This window comes from Camelina sativa, chromosome 6 (genome assembly GCF_030686135.1).
Source record: "Camelina sativa cultivar CO46 ecotype springtype chromosome 6, ASM3068613v1".
NCBI classification, from domain to species: domain Eukaryota; kingdom Viridiplantae; phylum Streptophyta; class Magnoliopsida; order Brassicales; family Brassicaceae; genus Camelina; species Camelina sativa.
This window is the reverse complement of record NC_141885.1, coordinates 26,857,940-26,878,263: the sequence shown is the minus strand read 5'-3', so window position 1 is coordinate 26,878,263 and position 20,324 is coordinate 26,857,940. Positions and strand designations below refer to the sequence as shown.

General features: G+C 36.5%; 3 protein-coding genes and 3 pseudogenes across 7 annotated transcripts; 2 read left to right on the top strand and 4 right to left on the bottom strand.

The window, feature by feature from the left end:
• Positions 1-1,170: 1,170 nt before the first annotated feature.
• Positions 1,171-3,933, bottom strand: LOC104793358 (uncharacterized). The gene is made up of 4 exons (XM_010519711.2): positions 3,373-3,933; positions 2,802-3,108; positions 1,575-2,632; positions 1,171-1,492 (listed from the first exon to the last, which is right to left on the bottom strand). The coding sequence occupies exons 1-3, from the start codon at positions 3,558-3,560 to the stop codon at positions 1,616-1,618; spliced, it is 1,512 nt and encodes a 503-aa protein (XP_010518013.1). The 5' UTR covers positions 3,561-3,933; the 3' UTR covers positions 1,171-1,492; positions 1,575-1,615.
• Positions 3,934-3,943: 10 nt separating this feature from the next.
• On the bottom strand, positions 3,944-5,336 carry LOC104793359 (uncharacterized). The gene is made up of 3 exons (XM_010519712.3): positions 4,922-5,336; positions 4,309-4,594; positions 3,944-4,173 (listed from the first exon to the last, which is right to left on the bottom strand). The coding sequence occupies exons 1-3, from the start codon at positions 5,152-5,154 to the stop codon at positions 4,150-4,152; spliced, it is 543 nt and encodes a 180-aa protein (XP_010518014.1). The 5' UTR covers positions 5,155-5,336; the 3' UTR covers positions 3,944-4,149.
• Positions 5,337-5,399: 63 nt separating this feature from the next.
• Positions 5,400-7,939, bottom strand: LOC104793357 (protein ENDOSPERM DEFECTIVE 1). 3 transcript variants are annotated; one of them, XM_010519709.3, is made up of 6 exons: positions 6,847-7,939; positions 6,323-6,442; positions 6,125-6,241; positions 5,963-6,052; positions 5,751-5,858; positions 5,400-5,665 (listed from the first exon to the last, which is right to left on the bottom strand). In XM_010519709.3, the coding sequence occupies exons 1-6, from the start codon at positions 7,705-7,707 to the stop codon at positions 5,585-5,587; spliced, it is 1,377 nt and encodes a 458-aa protein (XP_010518011.2). In that variant the 5' UTR covers positions 7,708-7,939; the 3' UTR covers positions 5,400-5,584. The 3 variants fall into 3 exon arrangements, with proteins under 3 accessions (XP_010518011.2, XP_010518012.2, XP_087310110.1); XM_010519710.3 differs by having other exon boundaries at positions 6,323-6,388; positions 6,847-7,905; XM_087453984.1 differs by having other exon boundaries at positions 5,963-6,241; positions 6,847-7,903.
• Positions 7,940-8,061: 122 nt separating this feature from the next.
• Positions 8,062-10,820, top strand: LOC104793356 (methionine aminopeptidase 2A-like; annotated as a pseudogene). Its single transcript, XR_015559514.1, has 11 exons — positions 8,062-8,141; positions 8,246-8,411; positions 8,666-8,708; positions 8,803-8,910; positions 8,986-9,231; positions 9,317-9,408; positions 9,499-9,593; positions 9,782-9,878; positions 9,958-10,101; positions 10,197-10,413; positions 10,506-10,820. The product of XR_015559514.1 is annotated as a methionine aminopeptidase 2A-like (transcript).
• Positions 10,821-11,127: 307 nt separating this feature from the next.
• Positions 11,128-13,121, top strand: LOC104793355 (putative glycylpeptide N-tetradecanoyltransferase 2 pseudogene; annotated as a pseudogene). The gene is made up of 2 exons (XR_015559583.1): positions 11,128-11,364; positions 11,697-13,121. The product of XR_015559583.1 is annotated as a putative glycylpeptide N-tetradecanoyltransferase 2 pseudogene (transcript).
• Positions 13,122-17,002: 3,881 nt separating this feature from the next.
• Positions 17,003-19,892, bottom strand: LOC104699440 (glycylpeptide N-tetradecanoyltransferase 1 pseudogene; annotated as a pseudogene).
• Between the last annotated feature and the right edge of the window lie 432 nt (positions 19,893-20,324).

Genomic DNA, 20,324 nt, shown 5'->3' with positions numbered 1-20,324 from the left:
GAAAGGCCGTGATTGGGTGGGAGTAAGACTGTGAGAGAGCGAGCACCACAATGTGAAAAAACAGTAGTAAAGTCAAAAAAAGTCAGAGATGAGGCCACTCACTCACTCTAATTGTCGGTTTAATATTATTAGGCGACATCTTCTTCTTCTTCATCTCTCAAACTCGCCACCCCCAATCAATTCCACACCTTTCGTTTTCCATTCTGTTACATCTCCAACTTCATTTCCCACTTTGTATTTCTCTTTCTTTAAGTCATGTCCTAATACCATTTATTTCATATTGGCCAAAAATACATGTTGTCTATTTTAGTAGTGAATTCGTACAAATTGTCTATCTTTTTATTTATTTTTCACCATGATATTTTATATGATTTATATTCATTTTTTCTTGCAATATAATGTATTTGGTACACCATTTTTAAAATAGTTTGTTTTTTCTGTCTAATATTAAGAATTTATGTGCACCCCTACAAAGACACTAGATATTTCATAGAAGGTGCAATTGGTATTGTCCGTACTGGTATCATTTTTTATTTTATAAGAATAAATACTAAATTTAAGAAGCTTACAAAATTATGTTAGGTGATGTTCAAATATTTTGGCTTCGTACTTGTACAAGTCTTCCGAATTTTCCAAATGAATACTACTTATGATTCAATGTATATTTCCAAATGGTTAAATAATCTTATACCTTTTTCTTTACTTCTAGGTTCGCACTTTGGTCTGGCTTGCAAAGTCAAAGATGATAATAAAATTAAACTTCTACCAATAAAAAGACGTAATTAATCACAAAAAATAAAACATTTGTATTGATTTTTGTTATTTTTGACATTTGATTTATTTCGTAATACAACGACGTGATAAAGTGTAGAAATGACATCATCATTGTACATTTATGCCTACACGTGAAGCCTCCTTCCAAGCTTCTACCCCCCGAATTGCCGAATCTTTGAAAATATTAGAGGTTTAAATCTCACACGTCAATATGTCTCCCATTACAAACCAAAATCTCCTCTCTTTTTTTCTTCTCCATCAACCTTTTATATTTTGCTTTTCATCTGCAACTCAAATTTTATAACACGGCAACGGCCCTAGTTCAAATTTCAATTGGTCAAACTTGAACTGTTTTAATCTCTGGACATAATAAACTTTATACTCGAAAGAAAGATGGACAAAAAACAAAGAAAAATAAATAAATTATCAAAAAGACAAAAGAGAGTGGCTTCATCCCGTGGTTTCTTTAAAAATGCCAAAGCGGAATCTTGGAGTATTATGCTTAACTACATGTCACGGGTATTGATTGACTCATACACCTCATTTCAACGTCCCACTCACTTAATATTACACAATACACAATTCAAATCCCACGCTCGCTTTGGAGATAAAAGACTGGACCACCCCATCCACAATGGGCTATGTCAATGGGCCTAAGCCTAGTCAGTCGTCCTCAAGTATCCAAAGATCAAAGAGCTTGATTTTCTCAGACAATAACCTGGAATCAGAAACACAAAGTCAGAAGAAGAGTGATCAACATCCTGACCAAAATTTGCTAACCAGTTTTAAAAAACACAAACCTTGTAATGTATTGTCTTGTGTTGTCATGATATTTGCATCATCAGCGGCGAAAAGCAATGCCTTCAGCTTCAGTTCCACGCTGTGAATAATAGCTTCTTCGACGCACGCTTTCTTCGATAGTTGAGCTCCCGCCTTTCTCAATTCCATACACACTTTTATTCGCATCGTCCAAAAAGCTTTTGCCCGTGGATACTTTGTTCTTATCAGCTTCCACTGCATCAGTCTCATCAGCTTTCTTTATTCTTCTCCACCTTTGCTCCTCGTGTACCTCTGCATCCATTTGCATTTGCTTCAATCTAGCAGCTCTCTCTTCTTCTGATAGCTTAGAGCCACCTTTCCGGCGTCTATTCTGGTATTCATTCTCCTTAGAGGGACGCTTTCCATTGTCTCTATCCTCTATTTTCCTTTTTTTATCCTCTTGACCATAACTCTTAATGTTTTCCCTCTCCAAACTGCCTTTAGGGGAGTGATTCCTATATTTCTCATTGGCTCGAATTTCTCTGTGACTTTCTCTTCCTTTTGCTTCGTCATCCAAACCTGACCTTCGTCTCTTGTCATGACTTTCTCTTCTTTTGGACTCATCATCCAAATCTGACCTTCGTCTCTCATTGTGCTTATCATGACTTACTCTTCTTTTGGATTCATCATCCAAATCTGACCTTCGTCTCTCATTGTGCTTATCATGACTTACTCTTCTTTTGGACTCATCATCATCCAAATATGACCTTCGTCTCTCATAGTGATTATCCTTACTTTCTCGTCTTTTTAACTCATCATCCAATTCTGACCTTCTTCTCCCATAGTGCCTATCACGGCTTTCTTTTCCTTCTGACTCATCCTCTAAATCTGACCTTGGTCTCTCATAGTGTTTGTCATGGGATTTCCCTGATGTTTTCTTATAGTGGGATTTTCTTCCATTATTCTCTTCATCAGAATCTTCCTCCGATTCAGAACTGTATCTGGATGAAGATTGCTTGTGATGCTTTCCACTTTTACGCTTATACTTTTTCTTGTGCTCCTTTCTGTCTCCATCTTTACCCTTTCCTTTTTTTTCTACCTGTAAAAGAGAAAATTTTCAAACAGGTCAGTAGCTGTAGAGAAAAGAAAGGCGAAAACATAAAAGAAATCCAATGAAAGCAATTTGAATTGCAAACACACACAGACACTCAAGCAGGACACAAAACCCTCCATGCACATAGGAAAAAAGAGGAACAAAATAAACTTACAGATTTGCGAATAAGAGCCATTTTCACAGGATTGTTCTTGATATTGGCAAGGGCATCCTGCTCACGCTGCTTGATGAGAAGCAAAGGGTCAGAATGAAGCTTCCTCCAAGAATCATTAGCAGATTGCGCCTTCTCCTCAAACAGCGCACCAGGAGCTGAAGGATCAGCCTTCTCAGTAGCACTGTTACCAGCTTCAGCTTTGGCTAAAGGCTGCTCTTCTTTCTGAAACGAAACACCATGACCTGAACTGCTCCCTTTCCCTACAGCTAATCCTGATTCATACAGAAACTCCAATCTCTCTTGTCTCCTGCACCAAAATTAAAATAAGTTCACAACTTTCAAATCACCAATCATTAAAGATTCTAATCATAAAATTATATGACTTCAGAACGACCCACAACTTCAAATCACCGATTCCATCGCCAATCGTTAATTAAACTAATCAATTACAAGAAAACGAATCTTATGGATTCTACGCTAAAAACTCAAATCGCAAACCCTAATTCCCAAATTAGACACGACACAAATCAATTGCGATCCTGGGTAAGAAGGAAAAAAGAGAGAAACTTACGGAACGAGACCGGCTTGTTCCTGGAGAGCGCGAAACTCATTACGCTCCCTCTCCTGCGAGAGCTGGAGACGAAGCTCTTCAAGCTTCTTCTCTTCGGCCTCTTGTTTCTGCTCAGCCTTCCATACGGTCTCGATGTTACGGAGACTCCCCGTATGCCATCCCTTCTTGTTCAGAAATTTCATCCCCATGGCTACTCTCCTCTTTTTGTTTCTCCTCCTCTCGCTTTAAAATCTGATCACCTTCTTCTCCTTCAATCGCACACACTCGTCGAGGGTTGTAATTTTTATTTGCTCCGTCGCCGCCGTATATACCAAATAATGAGATGAAATCACAACCGTCCGTCTTTTAAAAAACCGTGGTGATGAACTGATGAGGTTATGTTTGGGCCTTATGGGCCTCTTGTTAATGAATAATGATCGTACTAAACCGCATAACTAAGCTAATTGGACCCGGTTTGACTTGGTTAAGTCCAATGAAAAATTCTCACTGCTTGTTGAAATTTGTTCCTGGAACTCCCAAATACTCAAAGGTCACATTTGTTTCGGCTAAATTCTCTGGTTTCTGGAAAAAATAATGGAAAAGATTACTGATATAATAAGACAAACGGCGTATTTACAAATTCAACTACTGTTTCAAACTAAAAAGCTTTGATTGTTTCACAAAGTAGAGAAAGCAATTACAGAGTGTGTGTTTTCTTTACACTTAAGAATAGATGAAGATTGATTCTGATGCTATTACACTCTACGCTGATGTTTTCTCACGTCGCTCGCTCCATCATCATCCTCTCAATTTTCTCTTCACCTATAAAAGACGAAGAAACGCAATCCAACAGGTCAGCAGCAGAATCCAAATCAACCACGATTTAAAATCGCAACAGCTCAAAGAGAGAGAGAAAGAGACAAAAGTGAAGTAAAGAAAGAAGGAAAGGTAACTTACAGATTTGCGAGCTGCCTGCTCTTGCTGCCTGATGAGAAGCAAAGGGTCGGAGTGGGATTTGCGCCAAGAATCATTGGCTAAGTGTGTCTTAGTAGTCTTATCATCATCAAACAAGGCACCAGGAACCAACTGCTTCTGCTTCGTAGTAGTAGTAGTAGTAAGAGCAACAGCTCTGGTTCGCTGATTTTGATTCTGAAACGAAACACCATGTCCTGAACTCCTGGCATTCTCTTTCACTGTTAATAATTCTGAATCATACATGAACTCCACTCTCTCTTGCCTCTTCCTACAGGAATAAACAACAAAACCAAGGTTAAAAAACAAAACAACTCCCAACAGACATATCTTAAGATTCGAACTGTATCGCCTAATCACGACTATATAGACCGATTGGTATCAAATTCGGATTATCTACACATCATTCTAAGGTTAACAAAAACCAATCACTTAACACCCATGTAAAGATATCTATTTCGAAACATTTAATCAATAACCCTAATTTGAACTATATATACCAAAATAACCCTAAACTGAACTATATATATATATATATATATACCAATTGAAATTGAATTTGGAAACTAATTAAGAGTAGAGAATTAGAAAAACTTACGGAACGAGACCGGCCTGTTCCTTGATTTCGCGAAACTCAGAACACTCCGTCTCTTGATGGATTTGGAGACGAAGCTCCTCTAACTTTTTCTGCTCGGCTTCGTGCTTCTGCTCAGCTTTCCATACTTTCTCAATGTTGCGGAGACTTCCCGTATGCCACCCCTTCTTGTTCAAAAACTTCAACGCCATTGTTGTTTCCTTCTTAGACTTCCTCTGCTTCAAAAAACTCCTCATCCTCAGGGGTTTTATACTCCCACCGCCGCCTTTAACAAACAAGAAAATAAGTCCGTTTTCATTGACTTCATTAGAAATTTGGGCCAGATCAACGTTAAGGGCTTGTTTAGTATCGCGATGGAATCCCGGTTTACTTTGGTTTAATTATAATTCGACTAAAGTGATTGATGAGATTTGTTGTCGAAAGTTTGATAACATCCAAATTTCAATTACTTATGCTCAGACAAAACAAAACTAATGGATCATTTGACAATCAGGTATTATTATAAGACAACTGATGTATATATACACATTCAATTGTTATTTCAGGTATGTAAAGAAGACAGATTATGATGAGTTCGAAGCCAAACCGAAGAGATAGTAGTAACTATGCTAACTATGGCTCGCTTTTTTCACTGTATAAGTTGTAACCTTCTGAGGGAAAAAATCATCAATCCGAAGTAGTGCACTCTTGCTGAACGCATTTCTTCTGGTGCTGGATAAGCTGACTTCTGAGATAGCATTCTTCAATCTGCAGAAGAAAACAACACTTCAAGATTTCATAAAGTAAAAACGAAACAAAGGGTTATGTGCCCAAAATGTATGTATGTGTATACCTGTGATGAATGTGTTTTAAGCAGTGCAACTCTGCAATCTTCTACTGATGCTTTTTCTCTGCTGCTTACTCTTGCTAGTTCCGACATCAAAGTCTCCATCTCTTGTGTCTGCAAAATACATCAAAAGAAGTTGTCTCAGTTTCAACAGTTGCTTGTCTAGGAAATCATTTTGTTTCTGTTCATGTTTAATGTGATGATTGTATTTTGCTAACCTTAGGCAAAAGATTTCCAATGTTTTGCACAATGCCTTCCATAGACTTTGAAGCAACAGCAAGTGCTTCTGCTAACTCTTTAGTCTCAACCTGGTTATAAGAATGCAAATGTTTAGTACAGAAGATATAAAAATGAAAAGACGAGACCCAAACAATATATACCTTAGTTTTTGAATCCAGAGGTAAACGCAATGAAGCATTCACCAAGGCTTCAGTTGTTTCTGATAGTGAAGCTGAGAATTCTTCTTCAAGGGCAGCCCATTGCTCCAAAGAGGGAGTCTGCATAGAGTTAAAAGTAGTTTAGTCACATATTTCAAACTACATATGTGCTCAAATGTTGAAATTTAAGATTTTACTTACTTGAGACTCTACAATCTCTGTAACAGCCTTAAGTCTCCGTAAACGTTGGAGTTCCATGCGTTTCTTCTGCACAGAATCGGACAACTCTGACATTTTCAAACCAAGGGAATAAAACATTCTCTGCAAGAACAACAATTTACAGTTAAAGGTAGACTTATTGCTACTTCGTCCTAATTCATAAAATTACCATCACCTAAGCCACATTCATTGTTAAGACTGATGCTAGTGTTTCAAACTTCGATCTATACACCAAACACAACTCTAATATTGTGCAATTCACTTCTAACACTGATGTTAATGTCAGAATCATACTGATCTATACACCAAACACAACTCTGGTATTGTGAAATTCACTTCTAACACTGATGTTAATGTCAGAATCATACTGGTCTATCTACCGAATACAGTTATGAGATTCAATTCTAAGATTTCTGACTTTACTGGATCTACACAGCAAACATAACTCTGATACTGTGTAAAAGCTATCAAATTATGACTCTTGGAGTTGAAGAACAGAAACTGACCTCGGCTTGTGCTTTCTGAGACTGTGTTTTGACCTCAGCATTTGCATTGGCAAATCTCCATTGCAAGTAGCGGTTATGGAGCAGTTTCAGAGAATGAACATCAGCTTGTTGTCCTAAAACTTTCTTCTGCTTCTTTGTATCAGCTTGAATCTTCGAATTAGGAGCCACCGGAGGCAATGACAAACCAACCCCATTTTTAAGCGACAATGAAGCTCTTACTTCTCGAAACATGGAAACATCGTCGGAACTGAGGGACCGAGAAAGAGGTGAGGCGTTGGGAGTGTTCAAAACCTTTGTCTGGTTCCTGATTGTAGGAAACAGATTTGAGCCGTTGGATCTGTTATTGTCTTCTTCGCCGTCTGTAGAGGAAGATAGGCTTGATCGGAGAAGCCTCGTCGCGGCGGAGGCGGTAAGCAAACGCTGTTGATTAATCCGCGATCTAGACGGCGGCGGCAACAACATCGCCGTCGCTGTTGGAGTGTCGAGACGGTGGCCGTTCTCTTTCAACGGCTTAGATCGAATCTGCTGCTTAGGGTTTTTACCACCGTCGACTTGTTGAATTGGAAACGGCGAGTCTAAGCTACGCGCCGTCTCGGTGGGACGATTCTCGTCGCCGTCTTGCATTTTCAACTGCCGTCTCATCCTCTGAGCCGAAGTCGACCTCTGATGTTGGTGATGATGCAGATCTCCGGCGGCGGAAGAGGAGGAAGATGACGAAGACGACGAGGAAGAGGGAGACATGAAACGGGAGCTCACCTCTCTCACTCTCGGCCGCCTCGTCGACGGTGGAGGAACAGGCGTCGGAGCAGTAATCGCCGGTGTAGATGGGTGTGCCATAGATCGGCCGATTCTCGCCTCCATTACAATCGGGTCGGGTTTCTTCAAAAATTATCGGAGATTTTGTTTCCGATTAGAAACAGGAATTGTTCAAATCGGATTGGAGAATTTCGAAACCCTAGACGAAGAGAAAAGGGGGAAGAATGAATTAGAGAAGAAGAGACAATAAGGAAACTAGCCGTTACGTAATGCTTTCACAAGCGTAACGGTTCTCTTGTCCGTGAATGTATTATCAATAGGTTTGCTTTTTTCAATTGCTTTCTCTTACTTAAAAAATTAATCAGATAAGATAAGCCAGACTAATGTTGGTGGGCCTCTTAATATTGGGCCCAATAAGGAGCGTTAATGACTTAATGTAAAGGGTTTTGTATATGAAAGTTTTGTTGGGGTAATTTGCAATTTTTGTAAAACTTTTGTATGTTTTTCTTGATAGACGAAGAAAAGTTGGGGTGAAAATGGTAAAAAGAGTAGACTTTGACTTCTGAATTTTCTTTCTCCGGTAATTCTCATTGAGCTTGCTTGGTACGATTTCTCATATGCAATACTGTGTGTGCCTTGTTAGAATTAAGTTGAGATGGCGATAGGAAACCCAGAAGTAGCAGCTATGGAGGATGAGAAGCATAATACTGAAGCCGAGTCCTCTAATGGAAAAGAGACTCAATTAGCTTCTGACTTAACCAAGAATCTTGATCTTGCTGCAGATGAAAAAGAAGAATATGAAATGAAAGGTAAAAACCATTTCGTGTTTCTGATTGATTTTGTGGTTTAAGTCTGCAATCATGAGGGGGAAAAATATGTTTTTTTTTTTGTTATCTTTAGTTTGTTCTTGATTATTATAAATTAGATGGGAATTTGGGATCTTATGTCATCAAAGATGCTAACTTTCTAGGAACTTAGTCTACATCAACTTGGTTCTGATTCTGAGTTTCTCAAGTCTCTCCCTTTTTAATAGTTGGTTAGTACTTTTGTCTTTTCATTTTAGCTGAGGCTTCAACGAAGAAGAAAAAGAAGAAAGGTAAAAGCAAGTGAGAACATTGTTTTGTTTGTTTTTAGTACTATATAATGTTAAGTGTTTGCTTAGATGATCTTGCTCAAAAAAAGCTAATGATTGTTTAACAGGAAGAAGAAGAATTCTCTTCAACAGACTGATCCACCTTCAATTCCTGTTCTTGAGCTCTACCCTTCTGGTGAGTTTCCTGAAGGTGAAATCAAACACTACAAGGATGAGTAAGTTCACATTAACTTTTCTAGACTAGATTCTATGTAACACTTTGTTGCTAGGTCTATAATATTGTAATGTAGTAATTTGTGGAGGACAACATCTGAGGAGAAAAGAGAGATGGAGCGGCTGCAAAAACCGATATATAACTCTCTTCGCCAAGCAGCGGAAGTTCATCGTCAAGTTAGGAAGCATATGAAAGGCATATTGAAGCCTGGAATGTTGATGATTGATCTCTGTGAGACTTTAGAGGACACTGTTCGTAAGTTGATATCAGAGAATGGTCTTCAAGCTGGTATCGCATTCCCTACAGGGTGTTCTCTGAATAAGTTAGTTCTACATCTTTTTCATTCTTTCTGCATTTCTTTGATCTTTGACTCGATCAACGCGGCTCAGATATACTTGAACTTTCAGTGTCGCTGCCCACTGGACGCCAAACTCTGGAGATAAGACTGTCCTTCGGTATGATGATGTGATGAAGTTGGATTTTGGAACACATATTGATGGTTTGTTATGAACAAAAACATTTCTATCTATTTCTTTTATTTCTGAATGTCAAATGTCTCACAAATACAATGATTATGTTGTTTTGGCAGGGCATATTGTGGATTCTGCTTTCACTGTTGCGTTCAATCCTATGTTTGATCCTCTTTTAGCAGCCTCGCGTGAAGCAACATATACTGGTATTAAGGTACTCATTCTGTCTCTATGAAAACTTGTGGGATTCTTCTGTTCCCGGCTATGGTGAATGCAGCCATTCATTCTGTAGCTCGACTTCTACTTTGAAGTTTGCATCATTTTCTTATAACCACATTGAGCTTCTTCGTTTTGCATCTTTTTATTGTTCAATCCAACTTAGTAAGTCCTTTGTTGGTTCAGGAAGCCGGGGTAGATGTCCGGCTCTGTGATGTTGGTGCTGCAATTCAGGAGGTCATGGAGTCTTATGAGGTTGAAATCAATGGAAAAGTATACCAAGGTAACTGATTATTTCAATGGTAGTTTCTATATGGATTAATATCAGAAAACTTTAACAATGTTGTGTCTTTTGTGGGCAGTCAAAAGTATCAGAAACCTGAATGGGCACAGCATTGGACGCTATCAGATACACGCTGAAAAGTCTGTTCCTAATGTTAGAGGAGGCGAGCAGACGAAAATGGAAGAGGGTGAACTATATGCCATTGAAACTTTTGGATCAACCGGTAAGAACAATTCTCACATATCAAACTACAAGAAATTAATGTAGATTTTGAGAATGCAGCAATAAAGTGGTTTGTCTCTCGTGTCATCTTTGCAGGGAAAGGATATGTGAGAGAAGACTTGGAATGTAGCCATTACATGAAAAACTACGATGTGGGACATGTCCCTTTGAGGTTACCAAGAGCGAAACAACTCCTTGCTACCATAAACAAGAACTTCTCCACTCTAGCCTTCTGCAGACGCTATTTGGACCGTCTTGGTGAAACAAAATACTTGATGGCATTAAAAAACTTTGTGATTCTGGCATAATTGAGGTAAACTCCTAAAAAACTATGTATATCCTCTGATCCTCTGTTCAAGAACATTTTGTTTTTATGAAAGTTTGGTTTCTTTGGGTTATTTGTAGCCATGTCCTCCAGTTTGTGATGTGAAAGGAAGCTATGTTTCTCAGTTTGAGCATACAATCTTGTTGCGGCCAACTTGAGGTTATTTCCAAAGGAGACGATTATTGAAATAGCTTATTTTTGCAGAACTTGGCGGCGTAGTTTGCTTCTGGCCAATGGTTTGTTGGCATTCTAATTGTTCTTGTTGAGTTTTGTATCATAAGTTGGCTTTCTTCCTGTCACTTTTTTGAAAAACTTTTCAAGCCTTTTATTGTAAGTCTTGTGCTCTAAATTTATATGTTCTTTGAATATGATTCTAATCATAAAAGCTTATCAAATCGTTCTCTGCAATCTTCATCAAATTATCTACATATTTTCATATTTGTTATTCTAACACTCATGTTTTTTTTTTTTCTCAAGAACTTTTAAGTTTGAATGACTCAATTATATTGATAATAACACTGAAAAAGAATTAATGGGAGTTTAGTGGGCCTTGAAATAATGGGCCCAATAAGGAGCGTCAATTACAAACGTACGGTCACCGTATGCACTTTGGACCAATTGAATATTTTTGACTTTTGAGGAGGGAATTTTGGCGCCAAAAGTTTGAAAAGGCATATGATGACACGTGAACTCACCCACCTCAATCTGACGGTAAGTTATGAAGGCGGACGGAACTCAGGGGCAAAATCGTCTGAACATGTCTGCGTCGTCATCATCATTTTTCAGGACTCGCCTCTCTCTCTCTCTCTCTCTCTCTGTCTCTGTTTCTCCAGCAGATTCGAATTTAAGTTTGCTCTCAGTATCCTCCGATCGTAGCTCAATTATTTTCCGGTGACCTACTTCCGATTTTTGCTCTCGCACTTCAACCCGGAGCTTTTGGTAAGCAATTTTTCACTGTTGATACTATCCGCTGGACTCAGATTTCTAGGTTTTTTTCTTGTTTCATTCCTGGCTGTCTTATGTAATATGTATATCAAATTATTCTAACTCGATCTGTAGATCCGATACTCGATTTTGATTGCACAATGGGAAAGCATTTGTGTGTTATTGTTGCTGGAGATTTTGGGATAGCTAGGGTTTACTAATTTAGCTCTTCATAGCTTTCTTATTCGTTTTCAATTTTGATCCATGGCTGTTGTTAGAGTGCGTTTTTGCTTGCTAGCTTAATACGCTGCGTGTTCATGACTGAGCCATTTAACTTTTTGTGGCAGACGAAACATCACGATGTCATCTCCAAAACCGAATCCTGTGAGGGACACACTAGGAGGTGCTGATGCCAAGAACTTACAAATTCAGTTACCCATGGACGATACTTTAGGTCAAACCATAGTTGGAAGGTTACTACAGCAGTGTTCACAGACCCATAAGTTCTGGGAGACTCAACCTGTTGCGCAGCTTAAGGATATCAAGGACACTAGTTTGCCTGAAGGCCCAATAGAGCCTCCAACTTTGGTGTCTAAGGTCAAGCAAGAGCCGTATAACCTTCCTGGTCAATTCGAATGGACCACCTGCGATTTGAACTCTGATGATGTGTGTTCAGAGGTTTACAGCTTTTTCAAAGAAAACTATTCTGAATTAGCGTTCAAGGCTGAGTACTCCGTTGAGTTTCTGAGGTGGGCATTGTGTCCACCTGGTTATTACCAGAGCTGGCATGTTGGAGTTCGTGTCAAGACCTCTAAGAAACTAGTTGCTTTCATCGGTGGCGCGCCAGGGAGAATCAGGGTGCGTGATGAGGTTATTAAAATGGCAAAGATCAATTTCTTGTGTGTTCACAAGAAGCTCAGGTCTAAGGGACTTGCTCCTGTCATGATCAAGGAGGTGACTAGAAGGGTTCACTTGCAGAATATATGGCAAGCTGCTTATACCTCACGTGATATACTTTCTACACCAGTGTCCACCTGCCAATACTGGGGCAGAATGTTGAACCCGAAGAAGCTACGCGATGTTGGGTTAACACTGTTTACTGAAAGAATGTCAATGAGCATGACCATCAAATTTTTCAATTTACCAGATGCACCGATCACTCCTGGATTTAGGGAAATGGAACGACGTGATGTCCCAGCTGTTACGGAGTTGTTCAGGAACTACCTTTGCCAGTTTGGGGTTGCGGCTGACTTTGATGAAAACGATGTCAAGCACTGGCTTCTCCCACGGGAAAATGTCATCTACAGTTACTTAGTAGTAAGCCCTGAAACTCATGAGGTCACTGACTTCTGCAGCTTCTACGCTTTCCCTGTACTTATCCCTGGTAACCGGAAGTACACAACAGTGAAATATGCTTATTCTTACTACAATATAGCGACAGTGACGTTGTTTCCCTAGTTGATGAATGATGCACTAATCGTCTCTAAGCAAAAAGGTTGTGATGTGTTCTACGCGTCGGATGGGATGCACAATGTGGGTTTCTTGAAAGAGTTGAGGTTTAGTCCACGAACTGTACTGAAGCACTACTATCTCTATAATTACCGTTTGAGAAGTGCACTGAAGCCATCAGAACTTGGGCTTGTTCTCTAGTAAACTCCTACAGCTCCCAAATGTGAACAACCGATGATCATTAAACCAATGTGTAGCCGAAGTTTGCTCTTCCTAGATATCATTTGGAAGTAATACAAACAAAAGAGGAAAGTTTAAAGTCATAATAACGTTACTGTTTTTCCCTACAAACAGAACCACAGTACAAGCCATGACCTCAGCTTGTATCTATAATATGGAGCGAAACATTAAAATCTTACAGGGATCTGAGCACACATATGTTAGTCCTTCCTGCTGAGAGTTTTTGTACAACACCACAGTACAAGCAATTTCCTTTGGAAAGTGATTCAAAAAAACAATTTTCTCTGAAACTAAGCTTGCAAACGAACACCTTAAAAGAAAACAATATAATCTTGCAAACGAACACCTTTATTGTCTTAAGCTTGCAGGAATTGGTATTTATTTGCTAAGAGATCAAAAATTACTTTAGACTTGCAGAACCTCACACCTAAATACCATAAGAAACCAATTCATATATGTATGTGTGTGTAATGTTGTGTAAATGTATCATAGTGATCAATGTTGTCTTTAATTCAAACTTCTCTTATCCCTCTTTAGTTTCCAAACGTTTATTGTTGCTTTGCACTTAGAACAAAGAAACCAAAACAGAAAAACAAGAGGAGATGGGAAACAGAAAATAAGAGTGGAAGGTGAGGACATGAGATCAAGTAATGAGATGATCAAGAGGGTCCAAACCTGAAACAGTGAGAGTTAAGGAGGTGGAAAATAATACTTTTGAGAAAGTTCTACACAAGTTCCTTTACCACGAGCTATATGATATGGTGCACTTGGACTTGCGGTGATAAGCTGATCAGTACTAATCTTTTAGATTAGAAGTGACAAAAAATAATGAATTATAAGTCTACGGTAATATTTTTCCATTGTACTAATAAAACAAATTACACAAACTTATAAACTCAGAAAGGATGGAAAATAACAGGAGACCCTTTGGGCTGAAACTCACTTTAGAGGTATAATCATAAGAATAATTAAAATTTTCGTTGACTTTATTTATCAGGGTCAAAGTGAAGAAGATGCACACAAGTAACAAAATCACACTTCCAAATAAACAATAAATATAATATTCAAGAGCTGAATCTAAACAATTTATATAGTTAGGCACATAAAATAATTTTATCTTTGATCTTCATATATATATAGTGGATTGAATTGCTTGTTAAATTTCTTGAAATTATGTTGGATTTTATTTTAGAAGTTAAGGGAAATATAGGAATATATACGTACAACGAGTTTTCATGTGTGCTACGTAGATTCGGTCCATAATTGATTTTTTTTTGGTGTGTGTAAAATAAATAATTGGTATTAAATAAAAAATGAAAAAAATTATTAGACAAAAATTTACGTCAGATCTTTTATTTCTATAAACAATGTATCTTTTTGTCGAATAAATAAAATAACTCTGTTTCGGATTTGATTGTATTAATATCTGCAAAGCCAGTGAAGAAAAACATTAAAGTCAAGCGGATCTACAGTCATAACATAGCTTAGTCTTATAGGCTCCTAGGCCCTAGCTCTTTCTTTTGCTCTTTTGCTCTTTCCTATTTTGCTCTTTTTTTTTTCTTTTTTCTTTTTTTTTTGTCATCCCATATCTTTTGACAAAGAATTTATTATGATTGGGTGCATTATTGTCTATTTATATTTCCAATTCTATTTTATCTCTTGAAAAAAAAATCATCATTTTTATAATAGTAAAAATTACATTTTAGTAACTTCCTAAACATTTGTTATCAACTTTGTAATTCATTCCATATTCTAGTGTTTAAATTTGTCTGATATATTTTTTGATATGTGAATTCAAATAATAATTTTACATATAGATAATAAATTACATGTTTATTGTGATTTGTAACTGAGAAATTTTGGAATTACATTTTCAAAATATATGTAACATATGTATATTAGTATATTTTAAAACCAACATAAATAATATCATTTTTAACATCATTTATTTTATTTCATAGATTAAATAACATTAAAGTATGAATTAAATATTTATTAACTAAGGTAAAAGTTATGTTTTAATTTATATAAATTTAATATTATTAATTATATATAATTTTTTCCGCATCCAAATTCAATTTCTGGATCCCCCACTTTGAAGATATGATTAAGTATTGTAATGATGGACTAAAAACTCCACGGACCAGATTATATATACCAAAACTCTGTACCATATACAGTAAAACCTCTATAAATTAATACTCTATAAATTAATAAACACTATAAATTAATAAATTTTGCTAGTCCCAAGTTGGGACAGTGTAAAAAATAACAAAATTTGATAAGATAATAAGATAATAATTTTTTTGAAATCCCCATGTAAAATATAGTCTCAATAATATCATAAATTAATAATCATGTAAATATATATATATATATATATATATGCTGATATAGTAAAGTATGTTTCTGTTAAACCTCATATCTATAAAACAACTGTTATGTTATATCTTCAAACTATAGTAATATAAAATATTCTATAACATTTCATAAAACAGCTAAAATTTTTTAAAGTTTTCAATTTCTAAATATGCATCATTTACATTTTGATAGTTTGATAAACTATTAAAATAAAATGTTTGATATTCTTATTCATAAATTTAAATATTTATGTCATGTGTATAAGTGAATTTGTCTATAATATTTTTAATTCATTGTCAATAATTTTTTTTTATTTCAAATTCAATTCCAATACCATAAAATTTACAACATCCAAAATTCTAATCTTATTTTGCAAAAATTGTCTCAATTCATAATTTTTTAAAAATGAAACAATTAAAAATATACCTATAAATTAATAATTATTAATTTACACTATTAGATAATAATTATTAATTTATAGATAAATTAATATCACTATAAATTAAAAATATGTCTTGGTCCCAACATTATTAATTTATAGAGGTTTTACTGTATACCAACACAAGCATCAATAACTTTAAAACAAAAACCAGATTATATATGGTAAGTTCATATATTAATTCTACCTCAGAAGAAATCTCCACTTGGTCTTCATTAACTGAAACGTTTAGCGTCGAAGTTAGCACAAGGAACTCAATTTTTTTGGCCTCTTACAATAAAATCTCCCGAATTCACAAAGATAATTACACAAAAACTGCTTTCAATTTTGCAAAAAAACCCTCAAGTCAAACCTTAAGAGACAATTGAAGTGTAACTTTGCATAAATATATTTTGGGGTTGTATTCAACTTAGACATTTTAAGTGATTTGTATAAAATTTATAAATCATATATTATTGATTTTAAAAAGTCAATTCAAATTTACTGTTACTAAAGTGGTGATTTAAAAATCTACTTTAAAATCCACGGTTATTCAAAACAGTTTGTGGATTTAGATTTTAATAAGTTTTAGGAATTCTGGAGGATTTGGAAGAATTTGTTTAGTTAAAAATATAGAAATTCAAATCGCATTGTTTTAAGTGAGATTTGAAAGAATTTAAACATAAATCATATCAAAATTCTAAATTTACTAAATCCCAAAAAAATGTTTTAAAATCATATTTTGAATAGGACTGTGTGATATATGGTATATTTTTTAGATGAAATAGTGAATTAATCCCGAAGGATGAATAAAAAAACACACACACGGCACACACACAATTTTAGACAACCAATAAGCATCAAACTCGGGACGTGGAAGCTTGTTAATACGGTGACAGAATAGAGGGTATTTTGGCCATTTTGCTTTGCATGTAGCTGTAATATGACACTGTTACATTTTTGACTAAAACGACCGCGTTTGATTACATGAGAGAATGTGACGAAGGATAAGGTTATTTTCGCCATTGTTCTACGAGTTTTCATTGAAACGACGCCGTTAGATAGAGTACATCAGGGATGTCATAGAATTACTTATTTTATTCATCTGAGACTGGTTTGTGGAGTTTCACCACTCTCCATTCTTCTATCCTTTTGGGCCGTATTATTTTGCACAATCCCGTTAACTTAAACGGAAGCCTTTACTGGCTCGGTTACAAGAAGTATAATCCTCACATTCAAGTTGTTGTATCGCATGATTTCTACGCTGAATCTGATCTATGCCAAGTTTTTCATTTCCCCGACATAGATAACAAATCAGAATTTAAAAGACCTTGCACAACTTCTCAAGGGTTTCTTATGTACATGAACGTAAGTTTAGAGCTCAAGTTAAGTATATGGAGGCTAGAGAGCGGGGAGTGGAAATTAGTAGCTCAAATATCTCCAAAGACCGCTTTAGATTACATTACGCTGACAATAAACCCTTTTGATTCTAATACAGCCTACGTGCAGAGGAAGATGCCTCACTGTTTGGCATCTGCTAACTTGCACAAAGGCAAGTTTGGGGACCATACAGTGCGGTGCTCACACCTATGGAGGCCTAGGGCAATTTTTTTTTTTTTTGACTAATTGTAATATTAGTAAACTATTTTAATATTAAATAAAAATAAAATGTTAATAACAAAACCAATAATATAAAAATTAAAATCATTTTTGTTAACTCACAATGTTCTATTGTAATTTTCCACATGTACTACTTTGAGTTATTCTTTGTTTAAATATTTTTTTTTTACTTATATTGTTATTGGTAAAGAATTTATTTTCAAGATAAGAAAATCTCAACAAAACTTATAGTATTTTTAAAAATATAATTCTAATGAAAAGTTTCCATTAAAGCATGTTATATTAAGTTAACTAAATATATAAGCTTACTTTTTATATAAAATGTGGCCTAAAATTTTAGTTTTTTTTGGTGGCCTTGGCATTTGCCCTTTTTGCCCAAGGGTAGGCACGGCACTGGGACCATAGCAGCGACGACAGTGGCATTCTAAGTTTTGCTGGCGAGTGGGACAACGCGGTAAATGGTCACTATTCAGAATTTGCCATCTTTTCTCTACCGCGTTGGCTCTATCGTATCCCTTCCCCACTGTCTTGCAGCAAGGTGTGAGAGACACTACACTTTGCTTCTCGTTTCTTTCCTAATTATTTTTAGTTTCTTATGTAAGAGGATCAAGGATCAAGTTTTTGGATGTTGTTTGATATAGTTTGAGTATTTTGTCTAATCAATGTAACAGTAAAAATGTATTAAATACAAACAATATATATCCTTGGATTGCCTCAGTTCTGATGGCTCAAACTTGTATATATTAACCTTGTTATAATGATTATAACTTTTGTGAAGAGAAGAGACGGATGGTAATTTGACTAATTTCTGTCCATGCATACTACTAATAATAAAACAACACTGAACCATACAACTATATATACGATTACAAACGACACTCATACAACTATTCTTTATCTATGTTTCCTTAAGACTCGTAATTCGTAGAGTACGTAGAACGTACCCACATGTTTTTAACCGTACGTTGATATCGATCGAGTATAATTGTTTAAAAAATAATACACAAAAGTAATCATTCTTCTAGCATTTGTGGGTGTTTATATATTTAAGTATAACATTTGATTTACTTTATATTTAAGTATGGAAATTAGGAGGAGACTCTTTGGGCAGAAGAAACTCACGTAGAAGGTATCATAAGAATAATTAAGATTTGCGTTGACTTTACTCATCAGGGTCAAATTTCTCCTTGTCTCTAGAACAAAGTGAAGAAGATGCACACAAGTAACAAAGTGAAGAAGATGCACACAAGTAACATCGATGCCTTTTTGATTAGAGACGATTAGCGCATCTTTCATCAGCTGGGGCAACGGGGTCTGTGTCGCGACATTGTAGTAAGAATAAGCAATTTCCACTGTCTTGTGTCTGAGGTTACCGTCGATAGTTAAAGAGACAGTGAAGGTGCTACAGAAGTCAGTGACAACATGAGTTACCGGGCATTCTACTACGTAGAAGTGGACGACATTTTCCCGGGGGAGGAGCCAGTGCTTGACATCGTTTTCATCAAAGTCAGTCGCAACTCGAAACTCGCGAAGGTAGTTCCTGAGCAACTCTGTAACAGCTGGGACATCACGTAGTTCCATTTCCCTAAATCCAGGAGTGACCGTTGCATCTGGTAACTTGTTAGCTTTGTTGAACCTCCTCACTTGCTCTTTGTTTCGATAACTTGTAAACCCAGTATCCACTAGCTTCTGCGGGTTCAACATTCTCATCCAGTATTGGCAATGGCAGACGATGGTGGTGACTGGTTTTTTAGCACGTATATTAGGTAAGCTATAAGCCGCTTGCCATATATCCTCCAAGTGAACCCTTCTAGTCACCTCCTTGATCATGGCATGAGCAATTCCCGTTGACCTCAGACTTTTCTGAACACACAAGATATCTATCTTTGCAAATTTGACAACCTCATCATGAACCCTAATTCTCTCTGGCACGCCACTTATGAAAGCAACGAGTTTCTTTGAGGTCTTGGCACGGACTCCAATATGCCAGCTCTGGTAATAACCAGGTGGACACAATGCCCACCTTAGAAACTCGTTGGTATAATTTTCCTTGAACAACTGTTTGACATCAGCATAATGTTGATTGAGAAAGTTGCACACCTCTGCACACATATCATCAGAGTTCAAATCGCATGTGGTCCATTCCAAAGCAGGAGAAGGTAGATCGTGTGGCTCTTGCCTGACCTCAGATAACGGAGTTGCGGGCTCAACTGTACCTTCAGGCAAACTCGTGTCTCCCATATCCTTTAACTGCTCAACAGGTTGAGTCTTCAAGATCTCTGAACACGGTAACCTTGGGGCTGAAGTATCGCCCTTGGCTAATGGGTTTGCTTCAACGATTTGATCTACTTTCTCGTATTTAGACAGGCTGAGATATTGACATGTTTTGAGACTGGATTTTTGAGCTCTGGCCGTCCTCAGCTATATCGTAGGGATTGACATCAGAAGGCTTCATGTCCAAGAAACAACTTTTACTGATTTCGATTTATTTTAATTAATTCGTTTAAATTGGAAGAAGATTTAATTGGGTTTCAAATGTTTTTATTCTTTTTAATAATGTTTATATAGAATTTCTTCTTAAAAATACATATTTTCCACATAATAAGTCAAAATCAATATATATAATGCGCCAAATGTTTTCCACATAACTGAATGGTTTTGAGTAGGGAAATTATGGCGCCAAATGTATGAAAAGGCAGATGATAACACGTGGACTAGCTTTAATCTGACGGTTAGTTTTGAAGAAATCTCAGGGTCAAAATCGTCTAAACATCTCTTCGTCATCACCTTCAGGACTCGCCCTCTCTGTTTCTCCAGAAATTTCGAATTTAAGTTTTCTCTCAGTATCCTCCGATCGTAGCTCAACTATTTTCCGGCGATATACTTC